The 27,039-nt window shown below is 40.8% G+C and overlaps 1 protein-coding gene across 1 annotated transcript in view; it reads left to right on the top strand.

Annotated features, from left to right (window-relative positions):
* Positions 1-20,259, top strand: part of fut8b (fucosyltransferase 8b (alpha (1,6) fucosyltransferase)) — an 83,279-nt gene extending 63,020 nt beyond the window's left edge. Inside the window, exons 6-10 of the mRNA XM_054618388.1 lie at positions 522-759; positions 6,394-6,640; positions 15,778-15,954; positions 16,110-16,260; positions 18,465-20,259. Coding sequence (XP_054474363.1) covers positions 522-759; positions 6,394-6,640; positions 15,778-15,954; positions 16,110-16,260; positions 18,465-18,803 — 1,152 coding nt within the window. The 3' untranslated portion in view covers positions 18,804-20,259. The remainder of the gene's footprint in view (positions 1-521; positions 760-6,393; positions 6,641-15,777; positions 15,955-16,109; positions 16,261-18,464) is intronic.
* Positions 20,260-27,039: the final 6,780 nt, after the last annotated feature.

Raw genomic sequence — 27,039 nt, 5'->3', positions numbered from 1 at the left:
AATTGGGTTAAAATTTAAAATGAACTACAGTGGCCATGTTCATAGTATTGAAGAAATCTGAAACCCATTGCAACGGTGTGCCTCATTTATGTGTTTTTTTTTTTTGTTTATACAACAATTGAAAATAATATACATATATCAGGCTTTTGACTGCACAGATGATTTACCAAAGCATTCAAAATATAGAACATCACCAGTTGTAACCTTTAATAATAAGAAGAAAAGAGGTAGGAGAGAAAAAAGATGGAAAAAGTTAGTAAAAGTTAATTTAATGGCTGTCACGGAGGGAGAAAAAGAAAAAAACAAACTGGCGGGTAAAGAGAGAGAGAGGCGAGCTGAGGAAAAGAGTGAACAGGTATAAACTTAGAATGAATTGGAGTATGAGACCGACAGGCAAAGGGAACAAACAAAACAATATCAGCCATGTGTTATTACAAGTCAGAGAGCAGGGCTTTGAGAGATACAAGAAGAAGGTCAAGCAATAAAAAATGTTGAAACATTCCTTCCTGTCCTCCTCCCAGAATCCCCCAGACTGCAGTAAGGCGAGAAAACTGGTGTGTAACATCAATAAGGGCTGTGGTTACGGCTGCCAGCTCCACCATGTCGTCTACTGCTTCATGATCGCTTATGGCACCCAGCGCACGCTCATCCTGGAGTCCCACAACTGGCGCTACGCCCCCGGCGGCTGGGAGACTGTGTTCCTGCCCGTCAGTAACACCTGCACCGACCGCTCCGGGGCCACCACCGGACACTGGTCAGGTAGGTACACACACCAACGCACACACATCCCATCACCATTGTGAGACACACACACACAGCCACAGCCTCAGTGCTGCCTGCAAACGACTGTGATTGGTTGCTTAATAATCAAATAAGCCTTGTTGTTTTTTGGTCCATCTCTGCTAGAAGATAGGGTCTGCCAGACCCAATCTTTTGTGCTGCTACAGCGAAAAAACAAAGTGTGAATTCCCTGGCTAAGCAGGACTGTGCAATTCCTGTTAAAGCACTTTGGCAGCCAATGAAGCAGCAGCAGGTTACTGTTCAGAGGTTTTAGAGCCAAGACGTCCAGTGACTTTATTTCAGCAGAGGAGGCTGTTCATAGAGGCAGAGGAGGTTTATTTTATTTTTTAGACTCAAGGGGAGATCAAATACAAAAAAAAGAGTTAGTGGTTGAAATAAACTGTTACCAAATCTCAGTATCATTTAGAAAATATTTTTTTCTCTCTTCTTTTGAAAAAATCGATTTAAATTCTAATTAAAATGCTTCAACAGGGACACCTGCAGGACAGGCGAGAAGGAAAAGGCTAGTCTGTGTGTAGTGGTGGTGGAGGGCAAAGGAGGACGGGATCCTGCTGTCCTCCTTAGGGGCGGGCTCTCTTTTATCAATTGAATGTACTTTTTTTCATGCCAATTTGTTGGTGGGCAAAATGATGCTTCAATGGAGGTTGTCCTCCCTAACCAATCAACAACCAGAATACAATATTGACATTGTGTTAATCCAATGACAGTTGCCAGATTTCATTTTGAGTTCTTTGCCACTGTTTTGCGCGTTATCGTACGATCTGGCGGGTTAAGCGAACAATTCTCGCCATGATTTTTTTTTTTTTTTTTTTGTGTAATTGAATACACCACCGCCACAAAAATCTCCTGCAGTCCAAAGGACATACACCCCACGGACCAACTTTGTAAAAGAGACATCTGTAAAAAGAGAACACCTCCAGCTATAAACATGGTTAATTATTACCCCATAGGGGTTTAATCTTTACATTTTTACAAGCCCAAACAAGTCATTTTTATGAACGACATCATTCCCGTGTACGGGCATTCTACATACGTATGAGGATGCTTGCTAGGTTAAAGCAAAAAGTCAATGTATGTAGAATTTATGCATCAGTCATGGATTGTCCATAATGAACACCACGTTCAAGCATAAGCTAATTTATATGTGTACCTGGTATCAGCATACCTTAGACTGAAGATTGATGTGCTTGTTTTGGAGTAAAGGAATCTCTCTGCTAATGCAAAGGCAGCAGAATAATATATGTATGCGATTGCACATAGGTATAAGTGGAAATTGTGAATTTATATGATTAATGGATAGTCTTACAGTGGAGGTGTGTTTGCCTCTGTTAAGCTGACAGAACCAAAGACCAGTGATGATTTGGAGGTTTTTCAACAAGACCATGGCTGCCTCTCTCTCTCTCTCTCGCTCTCTCTCTCTATCACTTTCTTTGTCATTGCTTTCTTATTCTCATCACTGCATCCTTTCAGCTCTATATATTTCTCCTATCGCTTCATTTGACTTGTGCTCTCCTGGGCTCTCCCTTCTTATCTCCTGCCCTCCTAGCGCATTCCCTTTCTTATTCTCCTGCCTTTCATGTGTCCTTTTCCACTATCTAATGTCTTTCTCTGGTGTCTGTTTTACTAACGGCCTCCTATAGATCCATATATGCTATCTGGCTGCTTGTAGCCAACAGTCAACTCACTACAAACACCACTCCCCAGGCCTTTTTAGCATTCTGAATTCTTATCCTTATAAGTCTTGTAATTTGCAGGGGCAGTGTTTTTCCGTTGACCAAGCCAGCTAACAAGCCAAGCATAGCTAATGTAAGCCTGTTGGGTTCTTGGCTACTCCTGTGTTCATGCCTGATTTGTTAACAGGGTAGGTAAAATCATTCCTTGGGACACTGGGCCACAAAGGGATGCTAAAGCCTTGGATTAATAGGTAGATATACATTGAATATCTCACTAATTAAGTGGAATGTTTACCCATGCCAGAACAGTTAATGCGTTTGGATGTAAGGAATACTGATTTCTTATAACCTTGCAATGGCCCCTATATTTACAAGTGTTACAGTATATTATTGGCTTTTACTCTATGGTTAGCCAGTCTTTGTTACATACCATGCAATTGCCTTGAGATAGGGTTTGCATAGTGCCAGGATGGCAGTTGGCTTTGCAACTTTAAGACATAGTATTTTTCTAATTTTGTTAGACATTGGGTCCCTGTTCATCATTTCTGGTAAAGGCCACCAATCCTTTCTAGTAACCTTCACATAGAAACGTGATGAGCATACTGCTCTGGATGTTCTATACTTTTACAGTCTATACTGATTTTGGCTTTTGTTTGCCTAACCTTGTGTTCATGTGGGAAATTAACTTTTTTGGAATTTTATGTAGCGGCCCTATCATTTTTCTTGACTTGGTTTGCCTTTCTTTTAAGTGTTTCCCCTAGGATGTGAGTCATTTATAGACAGAGAGAGGATGCATGGTATATGCATCTGTGACAAAATATAGAATGTGATAAAGTCATTATGGGACCTGCTGCTTTTCTTCCCTGAAATGGGAAGTGGGGAAAAACAAAACATTACAAGAAAAAACACATTTGAATACAGTAATCATAACATACAGGGTACCCCTCAAGGGTTAGCTTTGTGCTAAAAAAAACCTTTTTCTTCAAAACCTTTTTCTAATTTAAACAGAGAACCAAAGTACGAAAACCTTAAACGTTGTCAAAACTCAAACAACATGATAAGAACTTTCCCTAAATAAAATACAATCTTAAATTGGTCAATTTTGGTTTTAATTAGGAACTAATCATGATTATATAATGGGAATATTGTTGAAGATTGACCCACCTTGTCTCTTGGGACTGGATCCCGGATAATGGTGCTGATACATTATCCACATTTTGGTTCCGACACCAAAACAATAATCTTTGCCTGAATAAAACACAGTTTAAATACTTTTTGGGGGGGAAATGTGACTACAAATGTGAACAGACAATCAATACAAGTTTTTAGTACTTGACAATTTTAGATTATTTGCGCTTCAGGCAACATATCTGTGAATAAGTTCCAAACCCAGCCCTTCTGTCTATTAACCAACTGGTGCATGTTGCCGTTTTACTACTACTTTATGTTCAATGGACAGCATGAGAGAGTTTATAGCACCATCTCACAGGCCTGGTAAAACAGACTTAATTTTGAACATACAAAGGGGAAACTAGTCTCCTTGTGGAACAATGGTTCGTTGATCAAAGAGCTAATTTGCCAAAGAGAGTGTATTCCTTTGAGCTTCTCTGTAAAGATATTACTGCCTTATGAGTGAGTCTCAGAGCAGCAGGGGAAACATAATGTTCCCTGCCATGTAAAGACTTGGACAAGAGCTGTCCAAGTTCATAAACCCCATTTCAAATGTATTATGGATGGAAAGGCTGCGTATTTTGTGTCTGTATGGTGTCACTCTTGGTTCTCCAGTAGCTGTGTTAATCTTGCGCAATATTTATTAGGCTCAGTATGCGTCATAGGCTTAAAAATACAGTGTAGGAATTCTGTGTCAGTTCAGACCTATACGCTTTAAGGCGCATACAGGAAAAATAGGCCAATGCTTTGGAGTTGAGATGAAATTTAAAAGAGCTTTGTGATCTAATTAAGTATCTGTGGGAGGCAGACTTCTCTGCATCTCTGTACATTTATGCCAGGAAGTGCAGGCCTCAAAATATGCCCATTCCCCCTTATGTGAATCATGCCAATGCTGTTATATAAGCAAAGACAGGCCTGGGAATATTTTTTCTGTTCAATATTTAATGCTTTTACCAATTTATATTCAGTTCATGCTCAGGCATACGCACACATAAATTGAAGCCTCTGTTTCTGCCCTTGTTTTTCACATGTTTTTTTATGTACCCTTTCTGTGAAAGGCCATTTTTAATGACTCATTATGCCATTTAGTTGGAAGTGTGTTGTGGATGTGTGTTTGCAGCTGTATTAAGCCCTGTCTGTGGCAGTTAGAGAGGCCACTTTAGTCTGAAAGAACACGGGCCTCAAACTTGTTTTTGTGTAAATCGGGGGTTTACTCACTCACCCAGACCCAAAAAAAACCTCTCCTTGGGTTTTAAGACTGAAAGAGAGTGAAGGTTTGCCAGGCATATCCCTTCTGGTGCGATGAGATTAGCTGGGGCTCTTTATGTGCATGTGTGTGTGTCTTTTTGTGTTTGTGTTGGTGTGTGAATACACATTTCTTTTTATTGTTGTTTTATTTGGATTCCTGTTAGTTGTCAGTTGGATCACATTTATTTCCATCTGATCACAGGACCCTGTACATACATGTTTATGTGTGTGTATTCCCGTGTGTATTTTTTATGGGGGGGTTCATGCGTGTTCATGGACAGTTGGTGTGCAGGGAGATATGCATGGAGGCCTGGCAGAACACGGGGACTGTCTTCTGCCCAGAAAGGTGACCTTCGTAATCAGCCTTTGCTCAACCCGCTGCCCAGAGCTCCTGCCAAGCCATTGCCAATGCCAGACCAACAGCCCCCCACCACCTTCCATCACCCCACCCTTCCAATCCAGGTCCTTACATCAGCCCCTGGCCCTTAGCAGCCTTGATAAAAAGGAGTTTACCTTGGCCTTTAAACAAGGACAGGCAAAGAGCAGCTGTCGATCACAAAAGGTGGATTCATATAGGCTGGGGGGATTTGGATTCATGCTAGTAACAGATCAGCAATGAATATAATAGGGCTGAAGAATAATATAATAAAATCTCACTGCATCACAACATAATATTTTAGTTTTAGACAGAGTAACATATTGTATAGTAATTATTTCAGTCGAAATGACATTGAAAGGTTCAGTGAACCCAAAGATGTTAGTAGGTTTTGTCAGTTATTTGACAGAGAGCTATGCTGACAACTTGCTGATGTCTCCAGACTCCATATACTTAAAAAAGGAAAAGAAGAAAAGGTCTATGTTATCTTACAGAAACGGGTATAATGCCAGAACTTCAATTGAATCTGTGGTTTTCTTAATCCTACAAATGCTTGCTACGGATACAGGGTCTGACTCCCTACTCAAGTCAATTTAATTTACAGAGCAAAAAATAGAAATCTCAAAGGGCTCAAAAATCTGCCGCTCCCTTTATCCATAGAACCTCGGCTTTGATAAGGAAGTTGCCTATAAAGGTGTTTAACTTGAGCAGTGCTGAACTGTTTAGTCAATCTGCAGAAAATAAATCACCAACAATTTTGATAATCCATTAATCACTTAAGTTGTTTATCAACCAAAAACTGTCAAACATTTGCTGGTTTTACCTTCTAAAATGGGATTATTTGCTGCATTTCTCGTTATTGTGTCATTCCAAATTGAACATCTTTGGGTTTTTTGATCTGTTGGCCTGACAAGCAATTTGAAGACTTAATGACCATGTTTTTCTTGTTTCGGATATATTATTATTTAATAAATTGTTGAATAGATAAAAATGCATGTTTGCATTAATCATAATGAACATAATCACTAGGTACAGCCCCAAATGTAAGCAGTTAAAACATTATTTTTTTTAAGTTTTGAATAATGAGTGTCTTTAACTCAACCTTCTCCTCTTTGGACCATCCAGGAGAGGCCCACGATAAGGACGTCCAGGTGGTGGAGTTACCTATAGTGGACAGTCTCCACCCCCGGCCCCCCTACCTGCCCCTGGCGATCCCTGAGGACCTGGCCCCACGCCTGCACCGTCTGCACGGCGACCCCTCCGTTTGGTGGGTGTCCCAGTTTGTCAAGTACCTGGTGCGACCGCAGTCGTGGCTGGAGAAGGAGATCCAGCAGACCACCGCCAAGCTGGGCTTCAAACACCCCATCATCGGGTAAGGACACCATCACTTCTCAGTGTGGCTTGCTTTGTTTTTTGCTCTTTTTCTGTGCTTAGAAATGCCTCAATAATAATGACTTCGTTGCTTAAGCATATCTCTACAATAAAGTTTACAAAATGCTTCACAATCAAAGCAAACAGAAGGCACAGGAAGAAGAAAACAAAAACATAGCCATAGGGTCTGTGGTGGAATACAAACACTGCTTGGGGTGAGGTTAATAGGAGGTTAATACAATAGTTTTAAAAGTAAATCAATTGCATGGAAGTGTTTAGTTTGGCTCTATTCCTTATTATTTTATAACTTCTCTGCTTTACACTAATACAGCTTTATTGTATACTAGATTCGTGCAAATCAACTTTTACAAATCATTTTCATCATTCTTTTCTTTATAATAATGTGCTTTGCTGGATTCTGCCCTGTTTCATGTAGTAATGTCCCCAGAAGGGTTTTCAGTCTCTAGTCCAATCCACGTAATTTATTACTGAAGACCTCCTCATCAGATACTGTTGCTAAAGTAATTGAATAGCTGAAAAGTAAAAGTATCTCTGACAGATTTTAGTTTTATCTGTAAAACCAATCAAGACAAGGAAAGAGAACCATACAAAACATTTTAATGGTTGCATTAAAAAAATAATAGCCTGGCAGCTTTTCTTCAATCTTCAGTGTCATGTTGATAAAGGATAAGAATGGCTTTATTCTATATTTTTCTTATTGCCAACAATTCCCAAGAAGAAACAACAATAATCTATATATCCCACTAACAAGTATATTGTTTGTTTTTCCTCTGTGCCTCAGAGCTCCATTGTTATTGCAGAAACTATTACAAACACATCAATTACCCAAACTGTTGCACAGGACAATATGGTCCTTTATTACACTGTAGTTTATTTAAAGTTGACCCCACAAACACATTCTGGTGCATCCTTTGCTTAAAATAGTCCCAACAAATGCACTTTTTACTTTCTTTTACTAAAAAATGTGTTCTACAAACTAAAATGCCTATCTATTTTAGGGAATGATTTAGTCTCTTTAGAAAGGACATACAGGCAAACAGGCTTGAGTGCCACAGACAGGAAGAGAAGTAAAACATTATTTTATACAGATGAACACATTGTTGATTCTGGTCGTTGTTGACAATAACAACAAGACTACAGCCATGCTAGCATCACCGTGACGCTGTGCTTAGACACAACAGGGGTTTCAGCTAAATGCTAACTCCAGCATGCTAACATGTTCACGATGACAATGCTAACATTCTGGTATGGTATACCAGCATGAAGATATAATGTATACCGTGTTTACAATCTTAGTCTAGTGTGCTAGCATTCTAACATTTGCTAATTAGCACCAAACACAAAGCACAGCTGGAGATGATGAGAATGTCATCTGTTTTGCAGATATTTGGTCCTAAACAAAGGTAGTGGACAAATAAAAACAATTACCTTATGATGGTGCTGATTTAAAGTATTAGGGATTACCAAATACAGTAGATTTGTCCTTTGGGGAACATGACTGTACATGTTTTCAAGTCAATACATCCATTAGCTGCTGAGATATTTCAGTCCAGATCAAAGTGGTGGACTGGCTGACCGACCAACATTGCCATCACCAGAGCCTTACTTATCTTTTAAAAATCCACATGAGAGCACAAATGAACTTCCTCATTACAGAAAGGATAATCTCCACCTTTCAACACAATGCACCTGGTACTTGAGTACACCACTTAGATATTAGTTTTCATGAAACTTGGCATAAGAGGCGCAGATAAAACCAACCATTCCAAATATGCCATTATCACGTCAGATTTCAGTCTTTGATATCGTCTGGACTTTGATCGTGACCGCTTAGTATTCTGTCCCCAGATATTCTGCTCTCACAGCTTGAAACTGATTGGGGACCTCTTTAGGTCCAGTATGCATTATTGTAAAAATGTATCAGCTTCTCAGAAATGGCTTGAACATATTAAGCTATTTAATAACTTGTTTCCATTAAAGGGCCGTCTGCCAGCCTCTCTTAAATAACTCCACCAGTCTTTGAGTCAAACTTCACACCTGGATAAAAAAAGACCTAATTGGTATATTAGAGTGATCGAAGGGATTTACCCCATTAGGACAATGCACATAATGGATAGCTGTCAGTCTGGGGAAAATATATAAAATGACTTTGAGATGCTTGGCTCAGATTTTCTCAATGTTCTGCACTTTTCCATGAGGCTGACTCCACCTGCCTGGTAAAGGAAGTAGTTTAAAATAAACGCTAAGAGTTATATTGTTATAGTTTGTGAAGTCAGCCTTGTTTAGTTCTGTCATTCTCGGCATAACTCTTACATCCATATGTTCATAGTCTCTTTTTCTGGCTTTTCGCTCTCATGACTTTTCTATTTCTGTCCTTCTTTACGTCTTGCTGCAAGCAATCGTCGCCATTCTTCCTCACTTTTTTCTGTCCTCATCTGCTTAGTTATGACTTTCTCTTGTTACACTCTCTGTATTTTTTCTGTCTCCCTCTCTCTTTTTTTCTCAGATGCTCTTCTCTTTGGTTTTTACCTCTGCCTTTCATCACCCGGCAGCTTCTGACTCTTTCTCCCAGCTCTTAGACTCTCCTCCCCCTTTTTTTCCCCCTCATTTCTTTTTTCTATGACTCATCCCAACTTTTTCAATCTCCCCGTCCTCTCACATCCTTTAATTCGTGATCGTTGCTCTGTCTTTATTGGTTCATCCCGCTTCAAGATTTCAAATTGTTATATTTCACACTCACCTCTCCCTCACGTTCCCCTGGTGCACATCCCTACCCACAATTCTCTTGCTCTCATGGTTTTACACACATCTCTATCACTGTTCTTTGTGTTTCCTACTCCACCACCCCCCTTCACACACTCATATATCCCACCCTTTTCTCCCTCCATATCACTAGGGAAAGGCTTATTGAAATGATGTGCTGGGTAGAACAAAGTTTTTCATCCCTCTTTTCCCATCCCTTCTCAGCTCTTGATACATCCATTCCACTCTGCACTGATGTTGCAACAAAGTGCATTTGCACTTCTATCAGCACTGTGGGGAAGGCGATATGTATGTGTGTATGAAAAAGGGACGAGGGGAGGCATCGAAAGAGATACATGGTGTCAATGCAAAAAAAAAAGGCAAGAGGGAGCGACAGCAATGGGAGATGCAGGGGTTGATGGGGAGAGTACCAAGAGGAATAGAAAGGCAGCTTGTCCCAGGAGAACCCAACCGCCAGCCGACCCCCACCAGCTCAGTCACCACCACCACTCTTTCCCTGCTGCTCTCTGAGGACGTGAGACGCAGGAAGGCTGGAAGGCTGGGACTAAAAGCAGCTATCAGCACGGCTCCATCCTGCCACCATTAAATGTGTCCTAATGGTAGTAAGGCGAGAGAGAGAGAGAGAGAGAGAGGAGAGGGGGGGGGTAGGGTTGCTGCTACAGTTGCAGATACCAGAGTAGCCTTATCGCCATGGCAATGTGGACACCAAGAGATGGATTACTATATATATCTTTTATAATATCTAGTTTCAGGTCTATTACAATACATTGTGTGTATGTATATGTATATATGAGATTATCTACAATAAGCAAATAAATAATATATAACAATAATACAAAAATGTGATAATATGATTCTAGATCAAGTACTCTTTATTCTTCACTTAGAGAGACTCGAGTGAATAATTAGCAAGTAATTTGCATTTTCACAATGTTTTAATAACTTTCTCATAATGCTACTTGATTTTTTTTGAGCTGGTGCTCATTGCAAGAGAGCCTTATAACAATAAACTACAGTAGTTGACATTTTCAGGACAAATACGGGTGCATGGGGACAAAGAAATGTTCAGAACACCTTAATAAGACACTTTATGTTGGCCTTTACTTTAATTTGTCACCCATCTGTAATTATGAACAGTGAAGGTAAATCTTCAGAACAACTCTGAAATCTTTTTAGGTCATTCTGCAGCAAGCATAGATGTAATATGGTAATTTCTTCTTCATGGGCAGCTAATAGGGATCCAGAGGTCATTGTCGGACAAATCATTTATTCAATCTATATGTTATTGTCACAAACTGGCAGAATCAGCATTGCTGGGTCGAGTGTGGGTGTGTTTGATGTCTCTAATGCATGCTTTTACGCCCACCATGATGGTTGCCCTGCTTTGCCAGTACATTACGAATAGAGAGAATTATTGAGGCGGTAGTGGGAGAGATCTGGAGAGGCTAGGAGCCGATGGCTGAGAGCTAAGCAATGCCTCAGTGTGGTCTCTGCTGCTCTGACAGAGAGAGAAAAGGGCAAGATAAAGAATTCACGTGAACAAAAAAACAGTAAACATGAAAGACGTGAGGGAGCAGGAGAGATGGACCCTAACAAAGGATGGAAAAGCTTTGAGTCAAGACCTCTGTCCGATAAGAGACACGGAATAAAAGGCTCTGACACCCCTTGTAGCCCTCTCACCAACTTGTCCTCACTCCATTATTTTGGGTTTTATTTGCCAAGTAAATAAAGAAGCTATTCCTGTGGCCAGTGGTAAAAATTTGGTAAAACCGGAGTCCTTCTCTGAACCTCGCACTCTTTTACTTTTTTTTTTCTTCCTCATTCTCACAAAAGAGTTAGAGGCTGCCTTGAGGTTAGAGAAGCTATTTGAATCCAATTGGGAGATCGCGATTGGTGGAAGTAAAGGACTAATATTGTACAAAGTGTCCTTAAAAAAGCTCTTGTGGAGCTGCTCCTTGGTCAGCATTAGACAGCTGATTGTAGTGGGAAGCTCCCAGGTGGCACTATATGAATGTGGGGGAAAGTACACATGTTCACTCATTTGTGAAGAAAAGGTTTTTTTGGTTTTTTTTCTTTTAGAATTTGAAATTGAATTTGCTCCTCAAGGCCAGAAGTCACAATGCAGATGTGGCTGGGTGGTTTTGTAATTGAATAGTTGTGGACGGCATAAAATTGTGTTTCCGCGTCCATCAGTTTGAGGGATGCGCCTGTGTCAGGAGAGGAAATGTTTTTCCATTCTCAGCAGTCTTTTGGTCTGTTTACCAGCTGTGCTTTTTCTCTCATACGTACAGCCGGTGACAGCAGTCCCTCTTTGTCCTTGTGTACTGCAAGCGATGACAAGGAAACCTAAAAAATACACTTTTGTTGGATATTTCTCTGTCCGTCAATTTTCCTCTCTCTGTTTCTGAAAATTCCTCTCTCAGTCACCGCATGCCTTTTTCTGTTTCTTTTCTTTCTTTGTCTTTTGTCCCATCTTTTTTTTTTGCATTTATACCAACAATGGAATGATTTCCAAGGTATGCCATTAAGTTCAGGTGCCTTTTTTTTTTCTTAGAACGAATACACGTCAACATCAAAAACAGATCGTTAAAACTAGGTTCTCTCAATAAGGAAAAAAAAAGACTTACATAAAATACATACAGAACTATGAATTGCTGAGCTCACAAATACCTTGGATAAATGTTTTTAATGATTCACTGGATGTCTTCAACAGTGAATTGACTGACATGCTCGATAAAGTCAAAGTTCCTTTGAGACATAAAGAAGGTCTCATATCAAGGCGAGGCCTAAGATAAATAAAGATATTTGTGCAATAAAGTGGCCTTGTAGGAAAGCTGAAAAATCATGTACGAAAACTAAGCTAGAGGTAAACTGTGAGTAGTAAGCTACCTTTTCCAAACACAGAGTTGCCTTAATTACGTAAGTCATTATTAGAACAGCTAATAAGCTGGGTGACACACACCATCACAGCCCTCCGACTTTAAAATGTTTTACCAGCATATCTCATACCAACCTCCGTGAAATGGTAGCTCAAACATCCTCCTCCACTTGCGCTCTTGATCCAATCCGTAGCTATTTTCTTAAGAATGTACAGTGGAGGAAATAATTATTTGATCCCTTAACGATTTTGTAAGTTTGCCCACTGACAAAGAAATGAACGATCTATAATTGTTATGGTAGGTTTATTTTAACAGTGAGAGACAGAATATTAAAAAAAAATCCAGAAAATCACATTATATAAAAGTTATAAATTGATTTGCATTTGATTGAGTGAAATAAGTATTTGAGCCCCTACCAACCAGCAAGAATTCTGGCTCCCACAGACTGGTTAGATTAGTCCTCTCACTTTAAGAAAGTACTCTGAATCTCAACTCGTTACCTGTATGAAAGACATCTGTCCACAGAATCAATCAATCAGATTCCAACTTCTCCACCATGGGCAAGACCAAAGAGCTGTCTAAGGACGTCGGGGCAAAGATTGTAGACCTGCACAAGGCTGGAATGGGCTACAAGACCATCGGAAAGCAGCTTGGTGAGAAGGAGACAACTGTTGGTGCGATTATTCGGAAATGGAAGAAACACAAAATGACCATCAATCGCCCTCGGTCTGGGGCTCCACGCAAGATCTGGCCTCGTGGGGTATCGATGATCATGAGAAAGGTTAGGGATCAGCCCAGAACTACACGGGAGGAACTTGTTAATGATCTCAAGACAGCTGGGACCACAGTCACCAAGAAAACCATTGGTAACACACTACGCCGTAATGGATTAAAATCAGCGCCTGCAAGGTCCCCCTGCTCAAGAAGGCACATGGCCCGTCTGAAGTTTGCCAATGAACACCTGAATGATTCAGAGAAGGCTTGGGAGAAGGTAATGTGGTCAGATGAGACCAAAATCGAGCTATTTGGCATCAACTCAACTCGCCGTGTTTGGAGGAAGAGAAATGCTGATTATAACCCCAAGAACACCATCCCCACCATCAAGCATGGAGGTGGAAACATTATGCTTTGGGGGTGTTTCTCTGCTAAGGGGACAGGACGACTTCACCGCATCGAGGGGAGGATGGATGGGGCCATGTACCGTGAAATCTTGGGCGACAACCTCCTTACCTCAGCCAGGACACTGAAAATGGTTCGTGGATGGGTCTTCCAGCACGACAATGACCCAAAACATACGGCCAAGGCAACAAAGGAGTGGCTCAAGAAGAAGCACATTAAGGTCATGGAGTGGCCTAGCCAGTCTCCGGACCTTAATCCCATAGAAAATCTGTGGAGGGAGCTGAAGCTTAGAGTTGCCAAGCGACAGCCTCGAAACCTTCAGGATTTGGAGAAGATCTGCAAAGAGGAGTGGACCAAAATCCCTCCTGAGATGTGCGCAAACCTGGTGACCAACTACAAGAAGCGTCTGACCTCTGTGCTTGCCAACAACGGTTTCTCCACCAAGTACTGAGTCATGTTTTGTTAGGGGATCAAATACTTATTTCACTCGATCAAATGCAAATCAATTTATAACTTTTATATAATGTGATTTTCTGGATTTAATTTTTTATATTCTGTCTCTCACTGTTAAAATAAACCTACCATAACAATTATAGATCGTTCATTTCTTTGTCAGTGGGCAAACTTACAAAATCGTTAATCAAATAATTATTTCCCCCACTGTATCTCACAGCTTGTCTCGCTCTATTCGATAGAAGTCTTATCATTTTAGATCTAAGCTCAGCCGTTTGACATCATCATCCATACTATTTTAATCAATCGTCTTGAAAGAGGGGTCGGTCTCTCTGGCAGTGCTTTTAACTAGTTTCGATCCAACATAACTGGTAGAAAATTCTGTTATACTGGGTGATCTTGTATCTTTTGAAGCATTACTTGCTGTTTGTTATTGCACAAGGAATCTGTCTTGGTATCTTGCTATTTCACTTATATATGCTTCCATTAGGTAAAATAATCAACAAGTTTAATACAAATTTCCGTAGCTACACAGATGACACACAATTATACATTTCCATTGAGCCAACTAACCCAAATGGCCTTTTGTCTTTGACTGCCTGTTTGCCATCAAACTAATAATGGATGAGTGACAAACATTTAAAACAAAAAACAAAACTGCTAGGCTTCTGCTGCTAGGACCTAATTGCAAGAAGGAGACACTTTTTAGTAGACTTGGGAGCGTCGCTCGCCAGCAGGTGAAGGCTCACAAGCTCAAAGTCTTGAAGGCATTTCAGACTCTGATTTAAGCTTTAATGTCCATATTAGCAAAGAGACCAAGACAGCATTTTTCCACCCTAGAAATGTTGCCAAAGTAAGGTGGTTCCTAGCAAAGAAGAAAGCAGAGAAATGTATTCATAAGTTCCTGACTAGCATGTTGGACTATTGTAATACATTCTTCAACGGCCTACCATGTATTTCTGTTAGAATACATTTTAAGGTCCTCTTACTCAAATTCAAAGCTCATTATGATATAGCACCTTCTTACTGAAATCAACATGAGCCTTTGGGGTCCTTTGATGCTGGTTTTTTAACTATTCATAAAGTAGCCATCAAAATGAGTGGGGAAACTGCTGTTAGCTACTACGCTCCTAGACTCCGGGATACCCAGCCCAGCTACATTAGATATGCAAGCTAAGTTGACATTTTTCAGAATCAACTTAAGACCTACTTTTTCAGGCATTTAGTAAATGTATTATGTATAGCAGTATCATACGCAGCAAGCTCTCTTTCCTGAATGTTTAAACATCAAAATAAGTTCGGATAAAGCAGACAAGATGCCACTCCATTTCTGACTGTGTTATTTGGGTTTAAATGGGTCTGTTTCTGCAAAAACGACATATTTGCATGGCTCAGCAATAAAAAAGATTATACTTAAAAGTAAAATGGATCTCAAGCTGTGCTGCTTTACAGCACGTACAAACATTGCTTCAAGCTGTAAAACAGGACGTTCTTGGTGCAACAAATGTAAAAGCTTCATATCCATCATAATACCCCTGGTGTGAGACAGAAGCTACCAGTTGTGGTTCAATTTCTTTATGGGAATTTAACCAAGGTATCAATTTGAGGATAATGTTTCTTGGTGCATAATAAGCAAAAAGGTTCTTGAAGTTTGAGGTGTAGATAAATCTTGCAAGTCATGAATTTTCATTAACTTGAAATTGTTTCAAAGTTTGTAAGACTGCAAAAGAAAAGTGCACAGGTGCATAACATCACATACGTATTCTTCAGAGCCTCCGCCATAACTGTGTTAATAGACCCTACTAGCTTAGAATGCAGATGTACAAATATTAACACCAACTTTATCAAAAATGATATAATAAAACTAGTCTGTAACCCTGTCTGTGTCCCTGTCTGTCTGTAGAGTCCATGTGAGGAGGACAGATAAAGTGGGGACAGAGGCGGCCTTCCATCCCATAGAGGAGTATATGCTGCATGTGGAGGAGCAGTTCCAAAATCTGGCCAGACGTGTCCACATCGACAAGAAGCGAGTTTACCTGGCAACTGATGACCCCTCCCTGCTGCAGGAAGCCAAGACCAAGTCAGTGTCTGAGAGTGTTTGTGTGTTAAGTGTGATAGTGTTGATGCCAATTGTGAGTCTGTCCAACTGATATGTGAGAGTATGTTTTCCTCTGTGGGTGTATCATTTTACCTTCTCTTGAATTACTCTGACTCTTGACTTCTTGTCCCTTCCAGGTATCCAGACTATGAGTTCATCAGTGATAACTCCATCTCGTGGTCGGCCGGCCTTCACAACCGCTACACTGAGAACTCGCTCAGAGGAGTCATCCTGGACATCCACTTCCTGTCTCAGACCGACTTCCTGGTCTGCACCTTCTCCTCACAGGTCAGTCCACTTTTTCTCTCTAGTATTTCGATGACACTGAAGTTTTGGGGTCAAGTTCAAGTAAATTTGACTTAACTTGACTAAGCAATACAAAGAAAATCCAGGGACAAAATGGAAAACCTCAGGAAGAGCAACTGATGAGGGATCCCTCTTTGAGGACGACAGATGTGCAAAGGATGTTGTGTGTACAGAATAAGCAACATAATAAAATTACAATATAGGCAATACATACAACAAAAATGATACATATGATATGAACATATACAGTGCCAGTCAAAAGTTTGGACACACCTTCTCATTCAACTACTTTGAAGAATCTAAAATATAAAACATATTCTGGTTTGTTGAGCATTTGTTTGTTTACCACATAATTCCATATGTGTTCCTTCATAGTTTGGATGTCTTCAATATTAATCTCCAATGTAGAAAAAAAAAAAAAAATAAAATAAAACATTGAATGAGAAGGTGTGTCCAAACTTTTGACTGGTACTGTATGAAAATTATGTAGCCAGGAGGATGTCAGATCCAGATGGAGCCTGAGCCAGACAGCCTCTTCTCCACTATGTAACCTGGAAGAGGACAGGCTACACAAACAGCAAGCAACCTCAAGTACATCGTTCACACAGAGAGGAGAACAAGCAAACACACAAAGGGAAAAGAGAAAAGAGAGAGACAGGGAGAAAGACTGGCACAAAGACAGGCACACAGTGGTGCTTGTGGGACACAAACATGGGTTCTTGAGAAGCAGCGGCTTTAAGGTTGATATCATTATTTCTGGCTACTAGACTTAAATAATACATTGAGACTGAGACTGACCCGCCAGCCAAATAATTTAAAGAATAAACAACTAATTGAAAATGAAGGCAAAAACAGGAGTTCTGAGTTTGTATTTTAAGTAAGTAAGGCTTTTAAGGTTATTTCAGAGTAAGAGGGTGTGATAGGAAAAGGCCCTTTGGCCTTTTGACTTCTTTTTCACTCTGGGGACAGACAGGTATTCTGAGAGCAGAGAGTCCTGATTGCATTGTTAGGTTTAAGAATTTAGATTTATGCCTGCTAGAAGTCAAAGAAGCAAGGAAGCGGGATAACATGATTACTGTTTTGACATAAGTTTACATAAGTAAAGTGATTCCTATAAAACTTCCCTAAAATGTTTCTGAATGCACATAAATTACAGTTCAAATAGATTATTGGTTTGACTCTTAAGCATTGCCTTTGTCAGTGGAAGGAGCTCTGTTTTCATGGGGTTCTGTTGTTATCACATGACCTAAGTGTGACCACCTGTTGTCACATGACCAAACGTCCATGCTTAGGTCAAGTGATAAAGATTTGGCTGTTTCTATGAAAACAAAGTGAACTCCATCCACTTATGAAGTCCACTAAGTGAGCCTGAAAGCTCTTGAGTATGGACCTTATGATTACATTTTATTTGTCAAACTGCTGTTTCTGAGATGAATAATGGGCTTTCAAGCTCAAAAGGTTTTTTGTTGTTGAATTAACAATAATAATAAGTAAAAGAACTAAATTACAGTTCATGAAGAAAAATACTTATAGTAATGGAGATAACCCTTAATTAATATCGCATGTAAAAACAGAAACACCTGGATGATATTACTAATTAAGAGCAGAGTTTAAAAAACAACACAATTAGGTCAAACTGTTAAAGGTTTTGTGTTAAAATGGCCTGATAGAGATATAAGAAAGACAATAAAAGTTGATGTTTCCAGTTTGTCACAAGGCAACCCTGGACGTTTTTGATAATCACAATCGTGTGATTGTCAACAACCTCATTGTCCCATTTTCCGTCACATGATTCAAAGCTCATTTATTACGGCTTTGACATTACAGTGGCATTTGTCATCCATTATCCTGATCATCTCAGCTTCTAAAGTGCTGTTTTATAGTGAGTTATAACCGGGAGTGATCAGGCTTTTTGCCAGACCTAAAAATAAAGTGTGAGCCTCATATTTCCTATTCGCACTCCGGGTTTAATAGTCCACCGCAAGGATCTGACTGGATTGAGTCGCTTAGCACCTTTTTATCCCTCTTTTACCAGGGTTGAAACGAAAAAGTGTATGTCTTAGAGTGAGAAGTCTTCTTGTCCTTCTAACAGCATGTTCTCTCGCCTCTACAGCTCTGTTATCAAGACAAATACATGGACATTTATAGATGTAAGAAAATAATCCCTGGCTGTGTTTCCGTCTCAGGTTTGCCGCGTGGCCTATGAGATCATGCAGACGCTGCATCCAGACGCTTCGTCCTTCTTCTATTCCCTGGATGACATCTACTACTTTGGAGGTCAAAACGCCCACAACCAGATCGCCATCTACCCCCACCAGCCACGCAACAGCGAGGACATTCCCCTGGAGCCCGGAGACGTGATCGGCGTGGCCGGCAACCACTGGGACGGATACTCCAAAGGCATCAACCGCAAACTGGGCCGCACTGGCCTCTACCCTTCCTACAAGGTCAAAGAGAAAATCGAGACCGTGAAGTACCCGACGTACCCCGAGGCTGACAAACTGCTCAACTCTCAAAAGAAGTAAAAAAAGAGGAAATGAAAAAAAAATAAAAGAAGAGAAGGAGCGAGGAGAAACACGCAGACTCCGATTCCAGGGAAGGAGGCTGCTTTTGTACAGAAGAGAGATGCGTACTTAGTGCGCTAAGCTGGGAAGAAAAGAAAAAGCCTGTACCCAAGGGTGATAGGAATGAGAATGCACTCTGTGTTTATGAGAGCGCGTGTGTGAGTGTGTGCGCGAACGTGTGTGCGTGTGTACTTGTGTAAATGCCTGTGCGTATGTCAGGCCATGGAAGACTTGCACCCTACCACTACTCCCCCTGCCCAACGCTCTGACTTCGGGGTCTGTAGAGATGTTAACATGAACATTGATTTTAACTAAAGCAAGAAAACAATTAAAATCTACACAACTGACCGAACTCGCTCTCTCTCCCGAGACAAGACCGGGACTAATGTAAGACTCGCACGCCCCCTGAGTGAGCTTCAAAATCAATGACTGAAAAAAAAAAAAAGATGACAAACTGGAAAAAAAAAAGTGTTTTGGATTTTTATTTAATTCTTTTCAGTGGTTCTGATTCTAATCTTGCCTTTTTTTTCCTTTTTCCTCCTGTGTTTTTTTTTCTTTGTTTACTGAATGTACTGTAGCCTCTTTTGCCATGCTCACCGCTGACCCCCCCCCCCCACCCCCTTTCTTCCTGCTCCACTCACTGTGCTTCCTCCATCTCGTCTCTACACGTGCAATTAATTTTTTTAAATACCATATTGTGCTTTTATCGAGTGTTTTTATTGACTTAATTTTGTGCGTATGGGGCTTGTGCATTGTATACTGTACAGTGTGTGTGTGTGTGTGTGTGTGTGTGTGTGTGTGTGTGTGTGTGTGTGTGTGTGTGTGTGTGTGTGTGTGTGTGTGGATGGATGGATGTGTGCCTGTGTGTGCTGTTTAAGTCTAAGGGGCCATGTCACGACCTGGTGCCTGATTTAATGATGAGCAGTGTGTGTTTTTATTTCTGGCTTTCCTCCTGACTGAATAGCGTTTGTGTGGCCAGCAGGAGACTGGCAGTGACAGTGGGGCCTGTCCTCAGCCCCCCAGCACTTGGAACAATGGTGAACTCCAGTCACTCGGCTGGTGACCTTTAGTGAACAATGGTAAGATTATGTGGAGTATGGTGAACTCATCGTGCACGCACACACACAGTCACAGGAGCCGTCCCGACGCTCACCAAAAGAAGCACTCCACCGAGATAATGTCCTTTTTCGGCATCTCTGCTGTCTCTTCTGTCCATCTGTTTGTTTGTTCATTTGTTTTGTTTTTTACTTTTTAACATTGCTGTTTTAAAATAAATGAGAAAATATGCCTATGTTTAAAAATGATAATGCTATGTCATATCAAACTCAGAGTCCCCATCATGAAGGCTTTTTTTCATAACTTATGTTCTTGGGCATTGTCTTTGATAACCACAGATCGAATAAACTTGAGAAACCAACACGGCATTTTTTTTTCCTTTCAGTCTGATTCTGTTCGGCATCTGCTCCTCCATCTCTTAACCGGCGACACCTGCTTGTTCAATCAGGCTGAAAATGCTTCAACTACATTACACATATTCCAAACTGGAAATCAAGGCGTTTAATTTTTTTTCATATTTGAAGAGTTCATTTCCTGAAGGGTATCTATCTATTTTTGAAGAGTTAAAGTCATTACCTGAAGTTCATCTTTTGATATCTCCATAAAAAGGAGAACCCTGCCTCTGAAATCATTTTGGCATCCAGGATGAGAGCTACACTCATCCCTTCAGTAGTTTGTTTTATAAATCATTCATTTAGAGTGTGAATCCACTTTTGTGTCATTACAGAGAAAAAACTCTGAAAATTTCAGATTGAAGCCCGAGATCAGTACCTTCAACAGAGACATTACAGCTCTTCATTTAGATATTCCTCGTGACAGCTACATGACGTTTCTGCCCCAAATACCAAACATTTCTCCCCATGGAGTCAAAGTGCACCCGTAGACTTCCTGCCCTCGTCTAGTGTCCTACTTCCTACTTCCTGCATGTCTGAATCGTTTATGATCTCGTTCTGCGTGTCTTATTTATGGGCTGTCTTGTTACTTTCTTACTGAGGGGGCTCTGGGAGTTTCATTACAGATCCCTCTTTAATTTCAACGCTGATCTGCATGCTTCATTGGACACCCATAAGGAAAGCCACAGCGCTGGGAGCGGAGATGAGCTGTTTGGTGTGTGCGAGGGAGAATAATAGTTTTATTGTTTTGTTTTTTCCTCCTGCCTGACAACAATCCGCAACCAATTTAGCCCACGTTGACAAAGTGTTCATAATGCACATGCAGCGTACAGCAGTTCATTGAATGTCTCAATTCACTGGGAAAGAGTCCCTCGTGGGCTTTTCTAAGCCACACACTAACTGGAGGGCACTTTAATTAAAATGCACTCGTTGCTGTCACAGTGGCCTGCAACAGTCGTTTAAGAGAGACGTTAGTTCAGTTAATTATTCTGTTAATTGGACTCCGCTCCTGATAGAGAGCATTCAGGTTTTTCGCAGGCGGGTTTCTTTCTCTGTATTTGTGGTCTAATTGTTGCATTTCTGGAGAGCAGAGTGAGGCCGTTTGCCTCGTACATTAAGATGTGTGTTTAAAGGGAATCTGTCCCATTTAAGTGCCTCATCCATTTCAAAATGCATGTATCAACATTTTACTTTTCTTATTTATTTTAAATCTGTCGTAAAAACAATACTCACATTGCTGTTGCAACAAACAATTTTTTTTTTTACAGCCATAAGAGCTCGATGAGGCTCTACTTTGGCACTGCGGTGCCTTGAGCTAAGTGCTAAGATCAGCATGCTAACAGAGAGATGCCTCTAACGTGCTGATGTTTAGCAGGTATTCATTATTTGGTTCAACATCTTAGAGTGTCAGCATACTAAAGTTTTCTAATTGGCATCAAGCAAAAAGTATAGCTGAGGCTGATGGGAATGACCTATTGTGTATTTGATGTAATCAAGTATTAGGTCAATAGAAGTTATCCTCACGGGACCTTGAGTATCTGTTGCAAATTTTATAGCAATCCATCCAACAGTTGACGAGATATTTCACTCTGAATCACAAATTACAGCCTTGTGGAGAATCACCTAAATCATAAGGATTAACATCTGAGCATCTTGAATGTCTGTGCAAGATGCCATGGCAATTTATGCCATAGTGTTTGAGATATTTCAGTCTGGACCAAAGTGGTGGACTGACAATGCCATCCATGAAGCTGAAATTGAACATTTTGCATAGATTGAAATCATAGTTTTTTGTCACTAACATTGGAATCACATTGAGAGATAATCTCAATAAACATATTCTGCATGCATATCTGTCGGCAACATGACAAGGTTTCAGTATCGGAAGTGTTCTAGTTTCAGTTTTTGTAGTATGAGCAGTGTTGACCAATCACGTTTGTGCAGGTTTTGGTTGAATGCAGATAAACAGTCTGTGTGGAGAGCAAAAGAGGCGGAACGCATCAGACGAATTTCAGTCATGGAACCCCCTGGCTATCAGACAATGATTTAGATTTGGATTAGTTTAAAATGAGCTTGTAAACCGGCAACTTGTCGTTCATGTCATCTGTCAACTCCAGTCTTTAATTTCAATTTGCTATTCGGGCGGGTAACAACGGGTTCACTGATTGGCCCAGAGAGGAATCACCTCAAGGCAAGTATGAACAATTAGACTGACCAATCACTTTTTCAATATGCATATGGTCATGTGAGTGTTGCTTTAGGACAAAAATAATTGTGAACATTTCCTTTAATGCTCCTACAACATGGATCAGGATTCCAATGTTTCAGTGTAACTCTGATGGAATTCATATTATAGAGAGATAAGTGGGTACGCCATCGCCTTGTGGAATTCTAATCTTGTAAAGGGCAGCTGAATTAATTCTGACTGACTCATGAAAAAAGGGAGAGGAAATGGAAATGATTATTGTAGTTCTGGCCGGCTCCAATCAGTAATCTGTTGGCGCAGCAGTAACAAGTGAAGTCTGCCCTACGGTACCTGGCCCACATCAAAGCTGAGGGGAGGAACTAGAGCAAAAGAAACTGTTGGGTTTTCACATGGCAAAGACGATTTTAGTGTGTGAATCCTGCTCCTCTTCACCTTAAATCAATCCAGCAATCGGCCGCAGTTTGTCTTTTATTACTTCCGTGTTTTTAATCCCACCTGTTATCTCGACTCGCTATAAACCTGATTCTTGGCACAGAGCAGGGCCAACTTAAGCTGCTGAGAAGTACTACATCACTCAGAGGAACAAAAGCATTTTGTTTGGCACACATACTGTACTTAACTGCGATCCCTGCTGTGAATCCAATTAATCAGTGTTTCAAATGGAGAGCGGACACACCTGAGGACTAAATTGTTATTCACCTGTTCAAACTCACCACATTACCAATCTTTATAAATAAAATAAGGAATATGTATTTTTCTTATTTGCTTCATACAGAGGGTTTAACACGTCATTTACTCCACTCTCCTTTTGGAGGTGGAGGTCTGTACAACCATCAGTTCTATTACTTTGTGTCGTTAGAATCTTGGATTGTATTTGGACATAAAGTTTTCAAGGATGCATTACATTGTCGGAGTGCCAGACTGCTGTGTACACTACATTTTGAAGCACTCAGTTGTGTACTCTGCCATGCATTGTGCCGAGATTCTTTTTACTAAAAGACCACAAAGAATAAATGTTTAGAGTCATGCAACATAGTTCTAGAAGTCAATAAAAGTTCTACATATTGCTCTCATCTTGCAGGCGTAGGAATGGGTGATAAAAGGTTAAGGCAGGGGTGTCCAAACTTTTTTCACTGAGGGCCACATATAGAAAAATATACGAAAGGCTGGGCCATTCACTAGAGGAGAGGGGGCGGGGCTTATCTCCATGGAAACCTCCGTCAACAAATCCATTTATTTCACCATCAACCATGCAATAAATAAATACTATTTCTGCTTTATACTTGTTGTGGCAGTCCCAGATATCCTGGGAAACTAAACGCCGTCTTGTCTGAGTTCATAACATCATCTGTGGATTTATTCGAGCCGTATGAACCGAAAATAAACAATTTTACTGTGATTTAATTGCAATAAATGTACAAAAAGGGACGCTGAAATAACAACATAATGATGGTGGTTTGTAAAAAGTCAGAATTCATGTTTTGTTAGTTCTCTCTGCAGGAGGAGAAGGAAATCACTTTTAAAATGCCTGTTTTGTTTTGTGAACAGAGCTCGGATTGATGACAGAGTGACAGGAGGAGAAGCTCAACGCTGATTGGCTGATCGATGACAGAGTGACAGGAGGAGAAGCTCAACGCTGATTGGCTGTCGCAACACAGCGTCCCGCGAATATTCCACCTGATTCGCGCCGCCAGGCTCGAGTTCGCTTCTACTCGCGAATATTCGCGTCTGTCATTGACTTTACATGTAAACTAGACGCGCGAAATATTCGCTTCGCTTTTGGTGTGAATGCAGCATTAAGTGCAAGTTTCATGTGTGGGCCATATTCCATTATGTTTTTAGAATTTGTAGCGGGCCAATTAAAAATGGGGCCGTAGTTTGGACACCCCTGGGTTAAGGTGACTAATTAAGTAGCAATGTGAATATTCATTTTGGTTTGAAAGTCGTACGCTGATTTTTTTGCTAGGAATATAAGCGGGACGTGCTTGACAACTGTTTCATGAGTTGCATGTAACAACAGTGGAGTTGTTGACAGTTTCATGAGGAGCACAGCTCGCCTGAGACTGCTGTGATGTCACACAGATAATGGAGCCGCAGTCGCTCGACTCTCTGTAGCTTCCTTTGTTGCAAAACAGACAGAAGTGCTTTGTGTTGCCAGCCTGATGCAGACTGCAGAGTGTGTTATTGACTTTGATGTCATAATAGTTCATATTAATACATGGTTATGATGGCAGTGACTGTAATATTGTAAATTGTGTTTTGAAGGATAATTTTTGTTTATTGTAAAGCGTAGGTCTTATTTTCAGACTTTTCGCCATCATTACTATCAGTAGTTGTTAAGATATGGAGAAAGTGTCTTTGAGCAGACAATTATTCAGGATTTAAAGGCCTGAAATCTAAGTAGTAGTCTTAAACATTAGCTATTGTCGTGACCAAATTAAAATCATGTGACGGACACATTACATTTCTGAGGATAGTTGATTCTGATTCAAATGTTGTTAAACTCTGATTGGTGAGCGGAAGAATGTGACATCATCTAATAAAGCCTGTCCATTTCAAACCATCACGTAACGTGAGAAAAAAACTGTTCACACTAAAGAATGTGTTCATGTCAGACCCATGCTCTGCTACACATAGTAAGAAACTGACTGTAAGTTTTGAGGGCCCGTAATCAAACCCCCAGTTCAGACTTTTTTTGGAGAGAAAATTAAGGAAATGTATGAAATTATTCCCCAAATTGTAAGTAGTAAACATCCATCTTGGTTTACAGTCCAACTGTACTCACCACTGTTCCATGCACAGTTTTCCTCTGCCATGGGGTGTAATTACCTCTAACGTTTGGTTTGACCGTTAAGTAAAATTATTAGGATAAGAGGTTATCAATCCCTAGGCCATGGACCATCGGCAGACCGTGGATCATATGATACTGTGCTGCAGGGAAACGGTTTGATTTGGGAATAAAAGCTGAATACTAATTATACAACTTCATACGCTATTAAGGGCAATTAATTTTGGCGTGTGGATTCACTTTGGGCAGTCTGTCTGTGATGCACTCTTCCACATCATCCCACGTTACGCCTCTTATAGCAACACACAGATTTTTAACCACAGAGGGTCATCAGCATGCAAGAAAGCCAGTTTGTCATCAGCGTGTGTTGTGATCAACCACAGTGAAATACAGACCTATAAAGGATTCCATTTCATGTTTTGTTTCCCTTTTTATGCACATCCACTCTCTCTCTCTCTCTCTCTCTCTCTCTCTCTGTCTCCTTTGTGCTCTCTTTTGTCTGTCTCTTTCCGTAATTTTATGACTCCATATTAAGGATTGTTTATTAAGAAGATAATCTAGAAAATGTCACTCCTGTCCTGAGTTAAAACTCACATGATTGGTTAACGTGTCTGTTGACCCAAAAGTGAACTAATGAGAGACCCCCTGTCTTACTTTATCTTACTGTGTGAACAAGTATTCACTGTAATTAGCCAACATGGCTGTTTGCGCCTGGTTCAGGTAATATTGCTAAACTCTCTGAGCTCATTCACAGCTTGTCAGAATATCTCATGTTTCTTGCCCCACTGGACTTTGCTGATGCCATGTTGCTCTCTTCCCTATCTCAGCAATTCTTTTAGTGGGTAAAATGTTCATCAAAAGCAATCACAATGATGGCCAAATCTCAGAAATTGAGACCCGAGTTGTAAGAAACCAGAATATTCCGTGTTCTATACTATAAGTCTGCCTGGATAGTGATGTCACACTTTACAGTAACCTAATGGGCCCTGTGTTGATGGGACGCCGGTTCCACTGTACAGCACAAAGAGTAATGTTGCTGCCGAAGCATGCATCCATTACCCCTCTGTGTGAAGCCTTGCTGCAGCAGCTGTGGAGCGGAGAGTCCACAGATCCAGCCCCCGCCTCGCCTCCCCCTGCTGCTGCCTGCGGGGTTCAGCCCGCTGTGATGACCATTAGCGTCTGGCTGAGGCTGCAGGAGATAACAGGTGATTTAAGGCCCTGTACCCCAACACAGCCAGAGAGAAATGGCCGGCTGCTGCTTATCTCCCCCTCCGCAATACTCCACACACTTTTACATTAGGCTCCCCCTATTCAAAGCCATCTGTCTTCCCAGTCAGGGTTTGATAAAACCGCCTGCATACATCACGAAGGGGGAGGAGCGGGAGACGGAGGAGACACACAGCGCCACTCCACCTGCATACTTATACACACAGCGAGCAATTCAGAGGATCACGATGGAAGTCGACAACATCACCCTTGCTGAATACTTTATCCGCGCTGACTTAGAGCCCGAGGCGACACAGTGGGACTCGACAACACTAGCTGAGCGCAGCGCACAATAGATACTGTACCTGGTTGTAAAGGAGAGACCTGAGTATGTAACATCACCCCTGGACTAATTGCAAATCAATGGTGTTGGTGAGATGAATGTGGTGGGGATAATAATTGCCCAGGGCTGTCATACATCAGCCATTCATGTACAGTGCCAAACACTTATCGCAGTAGGTGCACCAATAAAAAGCTCTGGAGATGTTA

The sequence above is a fragment of the Anoplopoma fimbria genome, chromosome 18 (genome assembly GCF_027596085.1).
Source record: "Anoplopoma fimbria isolate UVic2021 breed Golden Eagle Sablefish chromosome 18, Afim_UVic_2022, whole genome shotgun sequence".
Taxonomy (NCBI): domain Eukaryota; kingdom Metazoa; phylum Chordata; class Actinopteri; order Perciformes; family Anoplopomatidae; genus Anoplopoma; species Anoplopoma fimbria.
The sequence above is the reverse complement of the archived record's forward strand: the minus strand, read 5'-3'. Positions and strand labels throughout refer to the sequence as shown.